The 14760-nt window shown below is 54.0% G+C and overlaps 1 protein-coding gene across 5 annotated transcripts in view; it reads left to right on the forward strand.

The window, feature by feature from the left end:
- The window catches only part of ST3GAL3 (ST3 beta-galactoside alpha-2,3-sialyltransferase 3), a 134049-nt gene extending 119723 nt beyond the window's left edge, over positions 1–14326 (forward strand). For all 5 annotated transcript variants that reach the window (XM_072649158.1, XM_072649159.1, XM_072649160.1 and 2 more), the window contains 3 exons: positions 5690–5836; positions 8260–8406; positions 11111–14326. In XM_072649158.1, coding sequence (XP_072505259.1) covers positions 5690–5836; positions 8260–8406; positions 11111–11200 — 384 coding nt within the window. In that variant the 3' untranslated portion in view covers positions 11201–14326. The remainder of the gene's footprint in view (positions 1–5689; positions 5837–8259; positions 8407–11110) is intronic.
- The last annotated feature ends 434 nt before the right edge of the window (positions 14327–14760 follow it).

Raw genomic sequence — 14760 nt, forward strand, 5'->3', positions numbered from 1 at the left:
ACTGCTGAAAGACTCAGGCCTGAAGCCTGGGCCTCCTCCATCCCTACAGGGTAGGCCAGAGTGAGGAGGGCTGTTCTGGTGGGTGTGGTCCCTGACCCAAGTCTGCCCCTTACCCCAGGAAGCTTCCACTCCCATACAGGAGACTGCATGGAGAGTTGTGTGTGTAGGAGAGTGGAGGGTGGAGGGCTGGGGGAAGCTTTCCATGTCTGGTAAATAGTTTCTCAGCACTCAGGAAGCCTTCCCCCAGGGCCCCAGGTCTAGGCTTGACCTCTTTAGCTAAGTGTCTGGGCCTTAGGAGCCTGGGAGCTGCCTGGAGTGGCATCTGCAGCCTGAGACCACAGAGGTGAGGCAAGTGGGGGACTGGGGGAGTGCCAGGGGTCTGGAATCTGCTTTGGGAATGAGAACAGAGCATGGTTCTGTATCTGGTGAGGGCCTAGGGTGACAGAAAGCCTGCACAGGTACAGTATTCATCTGCCAGACTGGGGAGGGGGTCATAGCCTCAAGCCCCAAGTCCCTGCCAACTGGAGCTGGGCCTTACACAGGTCACATAGCTAGGAAGTGTCCTTGGCTGCATTCTAACTCCATCCTTCCTGCCTCCAGGCCCTCTCCACTAGGTCACCTCATTATCTTTCTCCAGTGATTAGCATGGAAACTAGCCTTTAGCATGGTGTAGCTGCTGAATAAAGGCATGTTGAATTGGGTTGAACTGTTTTTGGCAGAGAGAAATCCATGAGGTGTCGAAATGATGGACATTGCCCCCAGTCCACAGGTCTGTTTCCCAGGCTCCTCCTCTTTCTCCTCTTTCTGTCCCAGTGGTCGGTAGTCCTCTCTGATGACAGTACAGATTCTTACTACAAGACAGTCTCTGGTTCTCTCTCTCTTCACCCGCTCTGGTTCCTGGACTTTCTGACACATATATCTTCCTAACAGACCATACTTCTTTATCCCCACCCCTTCTTTCCCTATCCTGTTTCTTTTGAGTAAGCTATGTGATTCCAGAGACCTATTTAAGTCATGGATCTCATCCCACCAAGGCTTAATGGTGTTTGGGAGATCAAATTTGCCTCCCAGCCTGAGGATCTCTGGATCATTCTACTTCATGCTTTTGCGGACAGACACCTGAGGCCTGGGGCTTTATAATAGTTTTTTTCTTGAACTTACGGGTGTCATTACTGCTGCTCCTCAACCTCCTACAGTATAGCTGCTCTGTGTGATGTCTAGCAAGGACATACACTGTCAGTTTTCTCCATCCCCCTTCTTTTCCAGGTAGAAGTCTTCCTTTTTACATTTACAAGACTCTGAGCAAATACTTTCTTAACAGTTCCTTAACAACACTCCATCCCTGGCCGGAAGCCTGTCATGCCTGCATTTTAAGCTGTGATCCAAAGGTCCAAACTGTGTTGTGAACGATGCCCATAACTGAAAAGGGAAGTCCATAGACAGAATGTGCTTAGCAGGGTTCTGGGAAGACATATGAGTTCAGAAATGCCTAGAGAACATCCAGCTGGAAATGCCTAGCAGGGAGTTGGGGATGCAAGACTGTGGCTCAGGAGAGACGAGACAGAAGGTTATGAAATCCCTGACGGAGTGGAGAAGAGGGTCCCAGGCCACAGCATCTGCATAAGCAGGCAGGGAGGGGCAGAAACACCAGGAGAGAGCAGGGGCGTGGTTGCCCAGGGAAGAAAGACACTCAGTGTGGGCAAACGGGCCCAGCGGTCAGGGAAGATGAAGACTGAGGAGAGACTTATCTGGTACTGCTGACCTTGGAGGATCAGTCAGAGCTGCTTGTGCCTTGCCTCCCAAATGCCCTTGTGTTGAATGACTTTACTCATGATATACTTACACTGTCCATAGTTTTATGTGTGCCCCTTGCCTCCCTTCTTAGAATGGGAGCCCCTTGTGAAGAGAGATTGTCTCATTCCTGGTCCTTATTTGCCTAGTGCCTGGCTGACACAGTACCCAGCACATAGTAGTATTCATTAATACTTGTTGATTGGTTGTGGTGGGCCCAGGAGTCCTGACAAAGTTGTGTGCCTTAGCTTAGTGGTAGTGAGCAGTACCCCAGCAGGAAGTGAACAGATAGACAGTGGGGGCAGCCCAGAGCTGAGGATCAGTGAGGAACAAGAGGTCAGAGGACAAAGGAAGAGGGATTCAAGCAGAGAGGATGGTATAAAGTTGGGTTCATCAACCATAAAGTCAAAGTCTGTGAGGAGGAAGGGCCAGAGCAGGATCATAGTAGCCAAGAGTCGGGAGGGATGTGAGCAGCCATGTCATCCAAACCAAACACAGAGGGGATCTCCCCTGTGTCCTGACAAGGAGGCCTTCTGCCTCAGCCTGGAGAGTTCCAAAGTGGTGATGCCACCCTCCTCCTAGGCTGGCCTGTTCCACTCCAGTATAGCTCTCATGATTAGGACCGATGGCCTGGGGGACTGAGGAAAGGGAGTCCCTGGCTGGGGGTTGATGGGGAGTGAGGCAAAGGAAGTTTTAGGATAATAGAGAGGGATTTCTGAGTTCTGATAATGGCTCTGGAACACTTCAGATACTAGCATGGATATGGCTGGGGGGAGAAAGGGCACAGATCGCAGTAGAGCTGGAGCCTGAGCTGGGAGTCAGGGTGTCTGACAGCATGGCCAAGGATAAGTGAAACTCCCCACGTTTAAGGAGCTGACTGAGGCCAGAGGTCGGGGTTCTGAATCCCGGGGGCTAGAAGCAGGTAAAAAGGATGTTGTTGGGATGCTGAAGATCCATGGAGGAGGAGGAGAGGCTCTGAGAGGAGCCTTCTCTTCATCTGGACCCAATGGGACTGGCTGAGGATGCAAGGGTTTGAGGTGGGGAGGAGGAGCTGGTTTTCCATGAGTGCTAGAAGGTGGAAGCTTCATAAAAAGAGGTCTAAGGTGAAGAGAAGTTCGTTAGCAGCACTTGGGATCCAGCAAAGGTGCTCCAGAAGGGACAGGCAGAGGCTCAGGAGGAGAGCCAAGAGACAGGAGTCTCCTGGTTGCTACAGGAGTGGCGGGTGGCACCCAACGGTATTGAATGCTGCAGGGAGAACTGGAAGGATGGGGAAGAAGGAGGAGGCCCCAGATTTCAGCAGGAGAAAAAGAGCAGCCTTTTGCATTTGACCAGAGGGGTCAGAGCCATGTCTCCTATATGAGAGTGTGGGGGGTGTGCATGGAAGCCAGACTGGTGGGCAGCCAGGGTGTTTTCTTCCCGGGAACTTGGCAACAAATAGAAGAGACAAGGGTGTCTGCCTCAGATTGGCAGATCAAAAGATATGATTTAAAGAGCTGAGGAGTGGGGCTGATGAAGGAGCAGAGAGAAAGAGATTCATCATCCCCGGAGGTGCTAACTGGCCGGCCCAGCTTGGTCAGCCAGAAAGCAGACTTGGGACAGTCCCCAGCCCGAACACGGCCTGAGCCTACACGGCATGTAGGCCAGCTGATGCATGGCTCAGCTTGGATGGAGCAGTCCAGAGGAATCTTGGTTCCTTTGACCCTGCCAGTCCCCGTGGACCTGTGAAGGGGGGGTGGGCAAGTAGGCAGCCTTGAGTCGACTGTTCCCTTCCTTAGAGAATTAGCTCCCTGAGAGCAGGGCTAGTTTCTCCTCTGTCTCTGAATGCCTTCTATTGATTGGCTGCCTGCTGATTGGGCCCCATATCCTTAGACTGTTCTCAAGAGAAATAGACCTGTGGCTTGGCAGCCACTGGTGATGGTGATACTGCTTGTGGTTTTTTACCATCATTCTGGGATTTTCCCTCTCTTCTATCTCTTGAGGATCAATTTCTCATTTGCCTGGAAGCCCGTCTTCCTGATTGTTTTTGGTCAGGTGTGGCTACTCTTCCCTGGGAAGCCATACTCCACTGCTGAGTGGTGGTCTCCTTTCTCCCTGCCCACCATGATCCCCTCCCCCCATAATCCAGATGTCTCTTTCTCTGTAACCAACAACTGCCCCAGCTGCATGCAGGCTTAGGAGAGCCCAGCATGGGGATGCCAAGGGAGAGCGTTAATGATTTGAGTCAGAGCTGGACAAGAGCTCAGGTGCCAGCTGATCCAGTGTCCTCATTTTATAGATGAGACGAGCCTCAAGGACGAGGCCCAAAGGCAAGCAGACAGAGGACAGAGAAAGCTGAGGGAATCCTGCCTAATCGCCTGTGTCTTCATTTTCCAGGTTCCTTATAGGAAAGAATGACCAAGCAAGGAAGCAAACAAGATAGAGAGAGCGAGGCAGCCAGGAAGACAGAGAGCGAGACAGTGCCCACCAACCTCGAGGCATACCAGTGTGAGCTAGGGTGGAGAGGGAGGCAGAGCTCCCAAGGGCAAGGTGGGGGCAGAGGCCCCCAAGAGACAGTGTCAGGCCAGGAGAGGCTGGAGGGAGGAGGTGGAGGGGGTGAGCACATCATCAGGAAGGACTGGACCAGCTGCCTGGAGGAAGCAGGTAGGGGGACGAGCCTGAGCACTGAGACAGGATGGTGACCTGGGCCCCTTTGTTCCAGAATAGCACTGCCATGTAGCCTGCTTTTCAGACTTAGCCCAAATAATGCCACTGACTCACCCCCTTCCATACCCTGGGCCATCCCCATTCACACCTCTATCCCTGTCTTGTCCTCTCCCATTCCTTTTCACACCACTGCGCCATCCCCATTCACACTCCTTCCCATACTTAATCATAACCTGTCTTATCCTCATTCGTGACCAGTTCTATTCCCTTCAGGCCTCTACCTGAATATGTGAGTATCCCAATTCATCTACTACTCTGTCCTCAAGCCCCTCTACCAATTCCTCTGCCCCATCCGCATTCACACCTCTTTTCCATGCCCATTGCCATCCCTTCCCTATTTCTACTTACCTCTGTCCCATCCCCATCCACACCTCTCTCCCATCTCCATTCACACCTCTCTCCCATCTCTATCCACAACTCTCTCTCATTCCCATCCATACCTCTCTCCCATCCCATCCACACCTCTCTCTCCCATCCCCATTCATACCTCTCTCTCATCCCCATCCACAACTCTCTCTCTCTCATCCCCATCCACACCTGTCTCCCATCCCCATCCACACCTCTCTCCCATCTCCATTCACACCTCTCTCCCATCTCTATCCACAACTCTCTCTCATTCCCATCCATACCTCTCTCCCATCCCATCCACACCTCTCTCTCCCATCCCCATTCATACCTCTCTCTCATCCCCATCCACAACTCTCTCTCTCTCATCCCCATCCACACCTGTCTCCCATCCCCATTCACACCTCTCTCACATCCCCACTCACACCTCTCTCCCATCCCCATCCACACCTCTCTTTCATCCCCATTCACACCTCTCTCCTATCCCCATCCACACCTCTCTATTCACACCTCTCTCTCATCCCCATCCACAACTCTCTCTCTCATCCTCATTCACATCTCTTTCCCACTTCAACTTATCTCTCTCCCATTCCCACTATGACTCACCTCCATTCACAGTGCTGTCCCATTTCAGTCATGCTCTTCCCCTAGTCTCATATGTGTTTCACTCTTAGTCACACCCCTCTTTTAAGCCATGTGCTCTCCTGATCCTTCAGTAACATGTTCTTCTCCCCATTGACACCCTCCTGACCTTGGCTCACACCCTGCAGGCCTCCACCACATGTTTGGAATCTCATTTGCAGCCCTCTCCCTCTCCTCTGAGACTTATTGTCTTCTTGCTTCTTCCCAGAGTGCTTCGGATGGTTTCTGGAAGTCAGTAGCCACTCGAGTGCCCAAGGAGCCTCCTGAGATACGGATCCTCAACCCCTACTTCATCCAGGAAGCTGCCTTCAGTTTCATTGGACTCCCCTTCAACCACGGCCTAATGGGTCGGGGGGTAAGAAGACTGGCTGGGCCAGGATGGCAGGAGAGCTCAGGGAGGGGAGGGGTATAGGAGCTTGAGTTCGGGAGGAGGAGCACATGCCCATGGGACCAGTGTCATCTCAAGGAGGATGACTCCCAGATGTATCCATGTACCCCTAATCTTTCTCCTGGCCATCTCCAACTGGACAGAGGCTCTCCTAGTGTGCTTGTAGGCCAGATGAGAATAAAATCAGGTGGCTTAGGATGTGGCTGAATGACTGGGAAGATCGTGACTGCAAAGTACAGGCTTTTAGGGTCTATGGAAAGAAGGGATTCCCCTAGGGGGCCTTCTAGTAGTGAACAGTGAGGCCCTCTGGTCCATCTAGTGTGAACAGGTTGCTGCCTGGGCAAAGTGGCAGAGCCTTGGGTGAGGGTCTCACTTGGAATGGCCTGAGCCAGACTGTCACAACTCCTAGTGTCTGTGGAGAGTGGTGCTGCCCATCCAGCAAGCACTGACTAAGGGCTGAGGTGGCCCCTGCCCCTTTGAGTGTGTATTCAATTGAGAGGCAGCTCATGCGTGTAGAAGTGGATGCAGAGTAAGTAGGAGGGAATGGGGGTTCTGAGGCACTAGTACTGGGCAGATGGAAGGCTTTGTGCAGAAGGGGTTGCTCAGAGGTGGTGGTGAGGAAGAAGGGTACTGCGGCATGGGGGAGCCGATGGAAAGGCCCAGAGAAAGGGGTTGGGGAGCACGCATTTGTCAGCACCTACTGTGTGCCAGGTGTTGGATAAGCACTTCACAAACATCTCATCGCATCCTCACAACCACCAGAGGAAGTAGGCACTTTTCTTGTACCCATTTTACAGGGCAGGAAACAGGCAGACCGGGTTAGTGGCTTGCCCAGGGTCACACAGTTAGTGAGTGTCTGAGGCCAGATTAGAACTCAAGTCTTCCTGACACTAGGTCCTGCATGCTACCCACCATCAAACCCCCCTCCCCCAACCTCCCCACCCTCCTCCCAGCCTCCAGAGAACAGAAAGGGATCTCAAGCTGGCTAGGAGGGAAGGCAGAGTGTGGGTAAAGCTGACCTGTAGTAGCTTCAGAAGGAGATCCTCCAGGCCCCCACCTGGTGGGCGCAGTCCTCCTGTCCCAGATCCTGACCAGCATAAGTGATGGGAACCCTGGTTCTGTTTGGGTACAAAGAGACTGCTCTGTCTTAGAGTGCCCAGAGAGGAGAGTCAGGCCAAGTCTGACTTCAGAATAAAGGTGGGAAAACCGGGTTGGAGGGGAGGAGAGAAAGTCAGTCTGAGATTCGGGAAGACCTAGCTCCCAGTCTGTCCTTTGACCCTGCATGGGCATCAGGGCCCTTCATCACGAAGGGAAGGGCCATCGGTTCAGGGCATTTCTCTGGGGAGAAATTGAGGGCTGTGGCTGGCACAGAGGAGGCCAAATCCTGTGGGAAGTCACTTCACTGGGGGTGAGAGGGAGCTTTCAATGAAGTCTTGGCCACATGCACACACACACATAAACATGCACATGCATGTACACCCACAAACATGCATCCACATGGATACGCAGCATGATGCATGTAAACACATGCATGTACATGCTATACATACAAACACACCTACACACAATGTGTACCTAAACATGCACATGTAAACCCATGCACACACTTATATATCCATACAAAAAGCACACACATGCACACACAGCCCTCTAGTTCTCATGAGAAGGAAAAGCAGCATTTGTCTGAAGAGACCACTGTAGCCACATTGGCAGCTCACCAGCTGACTTTGGTTTTGCGAAGCCTGACAGGAAGGGAGTGAGGCCAGGGAAGCGAGCACTGTGGTCAGTTCACGGGTGCAGGGAGGCAGAGCCTGCATCTCCAGTCACTACCGGGTCACCTACGAGGGAGGTCACAGAAAGCATCCTTCCTCTGAGCAGCTCAGCTGCCCCTCTCTCTGCCCTTTCCTGACTATGTGCTTTTGTCTCTTGCCTCTCTCTGTCCCTGCTACTGTCTGTGCCCATCTCTCTGCACCTCCCTCTGTCCTATCCCTCGCTTTGCCCCCTCTCTGTTGCCTTAGCTCTCTCCCCTTTTCTCTCTCTGTCTCTCCACTTCTCTATGGAGGGTTTTGGGCTTTGTCTGTGACCTCTGTCTCTCCCCAAGGCAGGGAGAGAGGGCAGAGGTGTTCCAGTGTTGTCATGACCCAGTAGTGACAGCAGAGAGATACTTCATCCCAGATGGGGAATTCAGCCTCTCCTTCCTGCACCCCCCAGCCCCCAGGGAACCTGCTGCCCTCCCTGGATGGGTCCTCTGTGGGTTGGGGCTGAGTCTCATTACCTAAAGCTCAGGCTTGTCAGAGGGCTAGGGAGCATAGGACACCTCTGGGGAGACAAGGAAGGAGGGGAAATCCCCCCAATACACACACTCTGAGCCATCTTCCCTCCTTCCCCAGAATATCCCAACTCTGGGCACCGTGGCAGTCACCATGGCCTTGCACAGCTGTGACCAGGTGGCGGTGGCTGGCTTTGGCTACGACATGAGCTCACCCAATGCCCCTCTTCATTACTACGAATCTGTTCGCATGGCAGCCATCAAGGAGGTAGGAATGGGGAGATCATGAGTCTTGAGGATGGCCCCAGAGTCCACTCTGAGTCATTTCTGCCTCTGTCCTCTGGGGAGGTGGGAGTGGGGCCTACAAACCTCCCTGGCTCCTCATGCCTAGAGCCCCGGGCCAGCCATCCCTTGCTGAGCCGTGGGCTCTTCTTTCTACACTTTCTCAGCGATTGGCGGAGGGCAAACTTGTCCAATCAGCAGATGGCCCAAAGCTGGGCAGGAGAGGCTGGTTAGCACAGTCAAAGCCCGGAAAGCTTTTAGGCTGAGACCGAATCCAGTCAAACGAACTTAATCAGAGTAAATGTCAAGGCTTAAACTTTGCATCCAAAACATCAACTTCACATGCCCAAGGCAGAGGAGGCCTGGCTGGCTGCAGTCTGAGCTGGGGAGAGAGCCGGCCCACAACAAGGTTCAGGGAGGGATCGGGGCTTTCCAGTGTCTGGCCCAGCTGGAACAAGGGGCAAGGGGTGAGGGCTGTAGCCTGGCTGACCAAGCTTCTCCTCACTGAGCTGGGGAGAGAGCCGGCCCACAAGGTGCCCCGAGGCCACAGGGGAGTAGCACAGCAGGAGGGAGGCGGCCACCCCGTCCTGTGCCCTCCTCTGGAGCCTTGACGATTCCCAGAGGAGGGCACCCAGGCTGGGGAAGGGCCTGGAGCCCATGCTCAAGGAGCAGTGGTGACAGTGTTAGAAGTTTAGTCCAGTGGAAAGAAGGCGGGAGGACGTAACGGCTGAGGAAGAGTCAGACTGCTATTTAGAAAGGGAGTGGGAGAGAGCTCCACAGCAATAGGGTTACACCTGATATGGGGGGCCTGGGGCTGGGGGCTGGGCTGGGGGGCAAGGTAGTGAACTCCCTGTCCCGGGAGGGCTCCAAGCAGAGGCCAAATGCCTGCTTGTCAGGTGTGCTGTGGCAGACTGGCTGCCCGGAGTTTATGTGAGCTGGACCAGGGCAAGCCCCTCTCCTCTGGGGCCTCAGCCTCCCACAATGCTGGCAGTGCTCAGCTATGAGCAGCGAACGCCTCTCCAGTGATTTGTCGATCCTTATTTCTGACATGAGTGTGTGGTACCTGTTATCATACTTCCATTGTGTGGATTTCCAAAGGCTGACTCAGATTTATTGCATTTTATTTTGAAGGAGTCTCTTTGTAGCACTTTTTCCTGGTAGAGAAGAGGCTCTGGGCTCCCTCTCCAAGCTCTGCCCAACTTTTATATCATTGGGGTTCTCAGGGCAGCCCTGCAGTGCCAGGGTTACCCACCCTCATTCAGGGGTCCTTCTCTTTGAGGTCCCCTCCTATGACCAGGATGGGGGGGCAGCTGCAGTGGAGTCTCCTCTCCTTCTGCAGGCAGCTTGCCCTGACCCTCCTACCTGCTGCTGGAAGGACCAGGAACTGGGCTGGGGCCAGGGCTGAGTGTGAGGGTGGAGATGACTGTGAGCATGGTGGCCACAGGGTGTTCCCAGAAAGCCCTCCTGGGCAAGTATTATTAGTCAGGGGCAGTGAACCTGAGCCCTCAGGCCCCACCTGAGAAACCTGTCGACGTCAGGGGCCCCGTGATGGGGGCCTCTGTCCTGTCCTTGTCATCTTCTGACCCCAAGTTGCCCCAGGGGCTGGTGGGGGCTGGCAGGAAGGCAAGCAGCAAGTTCCCAGCCGGTCCTGCCCTCTTGCCCTTTAGCCTCCCTAGCATCTCTCTACCTGCCCCAGTCTCTAAGCCCCTGTCGGAGGCCTTGAGCTCCCCATTTCAGATTTCATCACTTTTCTCTCTCCTGTCTGTCTCCTTCAGGAAAAGAGACTTATCTTAATTCAGAAACCACTTGTCAGAAGAGACAGAAGGCACCCCAGACACCGGCCAGGTGCTCAGTGTGGCCCAGCCCAATCTATGTGGCCGTAGGGCTCTAGGCCTTCTTGTCTCTTCCTCCTGGTCCCTCCGGGCCTCCTATCCCCAAACAGCCCAAGCTGCACCCTATCCCTGGAACCTCCTGGCAGCATCCTGGGCCCAGGCGTGGGCTTAGGCTCCCTCACTCACCCTGAGTTAACACAATGCCTTCATCCCCCAGGAAAAGTGACTAGTATAGACCTGTTTTCCATCACCTCAGAAATGAGAAAAACTCAACCCAGCAGATATCACCTCCACCACACCCATTCCTTGCCCCTACCCCTCTCCCTAGGCAGCACCCGCTCATCTCTGGGCACACCATTGATCTCCCAGGGCTGGAGACATGGAAAGTCATTCATGACCAAAAGCTTTAGCCTGGGGCCCTGCTTTCCTGGTTGCCAAGGGGTCAGTCCTGAATCTGCCAGTGTCCCCAGCCTCCCTGGACCCTTGGTAAGAGCTAGCTTGTGGAAGGAGGGTCAGGTCTGTTCTGCTGGGCCCCAGGCACAGAGCCAGCCTTGCCAGCCTCCTGATGCAAGAAGAGGCTTCTTGACCATGCAAGTCCCCACATCCAGCCTGGCTTCTGGAGTCTTAGGGCCAGGTAGATGCTGGATATGGGAGGGCAGCATGTGGCTCAGGGTCAGACTGGACAAGATGTCCCCCACTTTGCTAGATGCAGGAGCGTGTTGCCTCAGTGGTGGTGCAGAGCTCGGCCCACAACAAGGTTCAGGGAGGGATCGGGGCTTTCCAGTGTCTGGCCCAGCTGGAACAAGGGGCAAGGGGTGAGGGCTGTAGCCTGGCTGACAAGCTTCTCCTCACTTCTAGTCCTGGACGCACAACATCCAGCGAGAGAAGGAGTTCCTACGGAAGCTGGTGAAGGCCCATGTCATCACTGACCTCACCAGTGGCATCTGAAGGGCCCAAGATGTGGCACTTGAAGTCTCAACCTCCACAGGATGCCAGGTCCAATCTTTGATGGGAGAGCTGCCTTTCCCCTTTGTAACTGGACCCCGAATGGACGAGGAGCCTCTGGGTAGGCAAGTGCCAAGGACCACCAGTGCTAGCCTCGACCTGCCCAGCCTCCTTCATCTAGGCAGAGCCTCTTGTGAGAAACACTTGTTCCAGACTGGGCCTTGCTTGGGACTGAGGAGCCTGCCTGGGACTGGGGGGCTGTCTGGAACTCAGAAATCTGCCTGAGACTGTGGGGCTCTACTTGGCCCTGAAAGACCCTTCCTGTGTCTGAGATCTGCCTGGGATTGAGAGGGTCTGCCTGAGACTGGTGGGCCCTGCCCAATGCGGAGGGCCCTAGCTGGGACTAGGGGGCCCTGACTGGCTGGCTGGCAGGGTCTGGCCTTCAGGGCCTCTGGGAAAGTCTCTTTCCTCAGTGTTTGCTGTATTTTATTTTATTTTATTTTGTGGATGCAGAGTGGGGTGGGTAGGGAGGGAAGGGGGATAATTTATTTTTTAAATAAGCTGAAGACATGAAGTCTGGTCAATGTTTGGCAGAGAGAAAGTAGAGAATGTCCCTGGGCTGCACCCCCTAGGGTGTGGGGGCAGGGAACACCAGAAGGGGTCTGAGGAGTGGGGGCAAGGGGTGTCTGCTACTCCCAGATCTGCCCCTGGTAGAAAGTGTGGCTTGGAGCTAGCCAGGGAGGGGGAGAGGGGACCAGAGAGAGCAGTGTACCCTTTTCTCCTAACTCCCCCCCTTCCCTACTCAATCTGAGCCCTTGGAACCTTGCAAAGCCCGGACAGGAGGCCTGAGCTTTCTGCAGCAGCTGCCTCTGCCCCACTGGCACCTTGGAGCTCCAGGGCCCAGGCCTTCCCTGCATCCCTCAGGACCTGTAGGACCTGGGGTCCAAGGGGATGGATCTGGCCTCCTGAGGGCCTGAGCTGCTGCTGCTACTGCTGCTACTGGGTGGAATCCAGGGCAGAGGGCCGGAACTGGCCTAGATGAGCAGGAGCTGTGGGGCCTATGCCACCCCTTCATCAGGGGCCAAGGTGCAATAAAGCTAGCAGCAGTCTGGCCTGGGTCTCTTCCTCACCTTTACCCTGGGCAGGGTCTGAGGCCAACCAGCCTGGTGCCCCCTGTGTACAGCAGAGCCTGTCTGCCTTCTCCCTGTCTATCTGGGCCCTGGGGCTTCACTAGCTCCTTCTGTTAGCCCAGTCCAGCCCAATTCGGAGACTCTGCAGGGACCAGGGAGGCCCTCCCCCTTCAGTGGGCCTGTTCCCACCCCCAGCTCTGCCAGGAGCCCTCACTGAGCCCTTTCAGGGTAGCCGGCCCAATGACCTGGCCTGGTGACCTCTGCTGTGTCTCACCATCGAATTCCCTGCACAAGGTCAGGCTCTCACAGAAGCTGAGGTGTGCTTTCATGGATATTTAATGAAATAGAAAATCCCAGATGGTTTTTCCAGGGAGAGACAAACCAGAGATGGTCTACTAGGCCCTGGCTCCAAGCTCTGCCTGCCTCTGGCATCAGGGCCTCCCTCCCCAGACTCTGGTTTAGATCTTTCCAGAAATCAGAGGTCCCAGTGGCCACACTGGGTGCCACTTTTGTCAAAGCTACTACCAAGTGGTGCCTCCTTAGCCCCTGCCTGAGCTGTGCCCTTGGGGAGGAAACAGCCTTTGGCCTCTCCTCTTGGGGGCTGCTATTGGGTCCCCTGTGTCAGGGTGGGGCAGTGCCTACTCCCTGGAGTCCCAGCTCAATGTAGTGGCTACAGAGCTTGCGGCTCTTTAGGGGGGTCTTGGCAGTCTCTCCACAGGGCCCTGAGACTGTACCTCACTGTCTGAGGAAGAAGCTGGAGCATGCTCCCACCAAGCACAGCAGCCAAATGGGACCCTCATAACTGGGACACTGAGTGTCCCTGAGGGGTAGGTGCTGAAGATAAGCAGTCCCAAGCAATACCCTTTTCCTTGAGGAGCAAAGGGTCAAGGGGCAGGGGCAGGCAGAGCAGAGCCCAGCCCTGAGGACCATAGTATCACATCCCAGAGCGCCTCTCAGTCCCCAGAAAGTCCTGGCGACTAGAGTCAGGCCCTGGTCTGCTGGAGGCCGCCTTTCAGCCCCCTCTGCAGGGAAATTCATGGCTCCCCACTGCTCCTTCAGGGTACTCCCACTACCTCTCTGGTACCAGCACATAGTAGGCACTTAGTGTGTCGCTGTCTTCCCAGGCAGCCTGTTACACTCTTACAAGAGAAAAGTGCTCCATCAGATTCCACCTAGCTCTCACCTCCAGCACACCTAAGGGCTGGTCCACCTCAAGAATGCTGCAGGCCCTTGCTAACTGACAAGCTGAAATCCTGGCAGGCCAAGGTCACAGGGGACCCCTCCCTATGCCCTTCTCTCCTGTGGAGGGTCTTGCAGAGGTTAGTGACCTCACTGGTAATGAGAGGCTGCTAGGTATCTCAGTCACTTACGAGCTGTGTGACCAGTGACCCGTCACCCTCTAAAATGGGGATGATCATAGCACCTACCTCCCAGGGTTATTGTGAGATAACATTTATAAAGCACTTGGCACATAGTAGGAGCTTAATAAATGCTTGTTTTCATCATTCTTTCTATATCATACAATTAGAGTAGCATTGGACTTGAAAAGGTTACTGACAGCCAGGGATCAGGAGGATGCTCTTTAGTTTGTCCTCTGGAAGGGAGAAGATACAAAAAATGGACAGTTGAGGGAGGGCTAGTTCCCCACTGGGGACTGGGGTGAGGGGGGGGGGTGAGGCCACTTGGATCCTTCCACTGGTTTGACTAGCAGCTCTCATTAGTTCGCCATGCAGAACACCAGCCACAACCTGTAGGAATCCCTGAGACCTGGGGATGTGGTGGGGGGGGGGAGGAATGGTGAACCAATACCAGGACGTATCCCTCTGGCCACACACCTCCCAGCTTCCCTGTGGATCTATGGATTCTCTGTGTCTCTGTTTATAAGAACATTTAAATGTTTCCATCTTTAAAATATTCTGTTTTAATCAGCCAAAATGGGCCTTCTCCCTCCCCCTCTCCCCAAATGAGAACATGAGAAAAATAAAACCTATTGCAAACACTTATAGTCAATCAAAACTAATTGTCACATTGGGCATATCCAAAAAATTGTCTTATTGTACATTTTGGGTCCTTTACTTCTCTATCAAGGAGGTGGATAATGGTTCATCCTTCTCTGGATGTGGTGGGGCATCCCACTGAGAAGACTTTAGTACAATAGTATTCCTTCATTCATATACCATAACTTTTATCCATTCTCCAATTTCTGACCGCCACCTCAAAGAACTAATTCCTCCTCACCCTTCTCTTAGTTTGGTTTCCAATAATGTGTGTGTGTATTTCTTCCTTCTTCTGACCAGTTCAGATGAGAGTGACAGTCGTGTCTCAGCCATTCCCTTCCTCCTTTATTTGTAAGTCTGTCTCCTTTTGAACCCTGATTTTGTAAGACAATTGTCCCTACACTTCCTTCCCCTTCCCCACCCCCTGCCACCAGGT

This window comes from Notamacropus eugenii, chromosome 2 (assembly GCF_028372415.1).
Source record: "Notamacropus eugenii isolate mMacEug1 chromosome 2, mMacEug1.pri_v2, whole genome shotgun sequence".
In the NCBI taxonomy this organism is placed as follows: Eukaryota; Metazoa; Chordata; class Mammalia; order Diprotodontia; family Macropodidae; genus Notamacropus; species Notamacropus eugenii.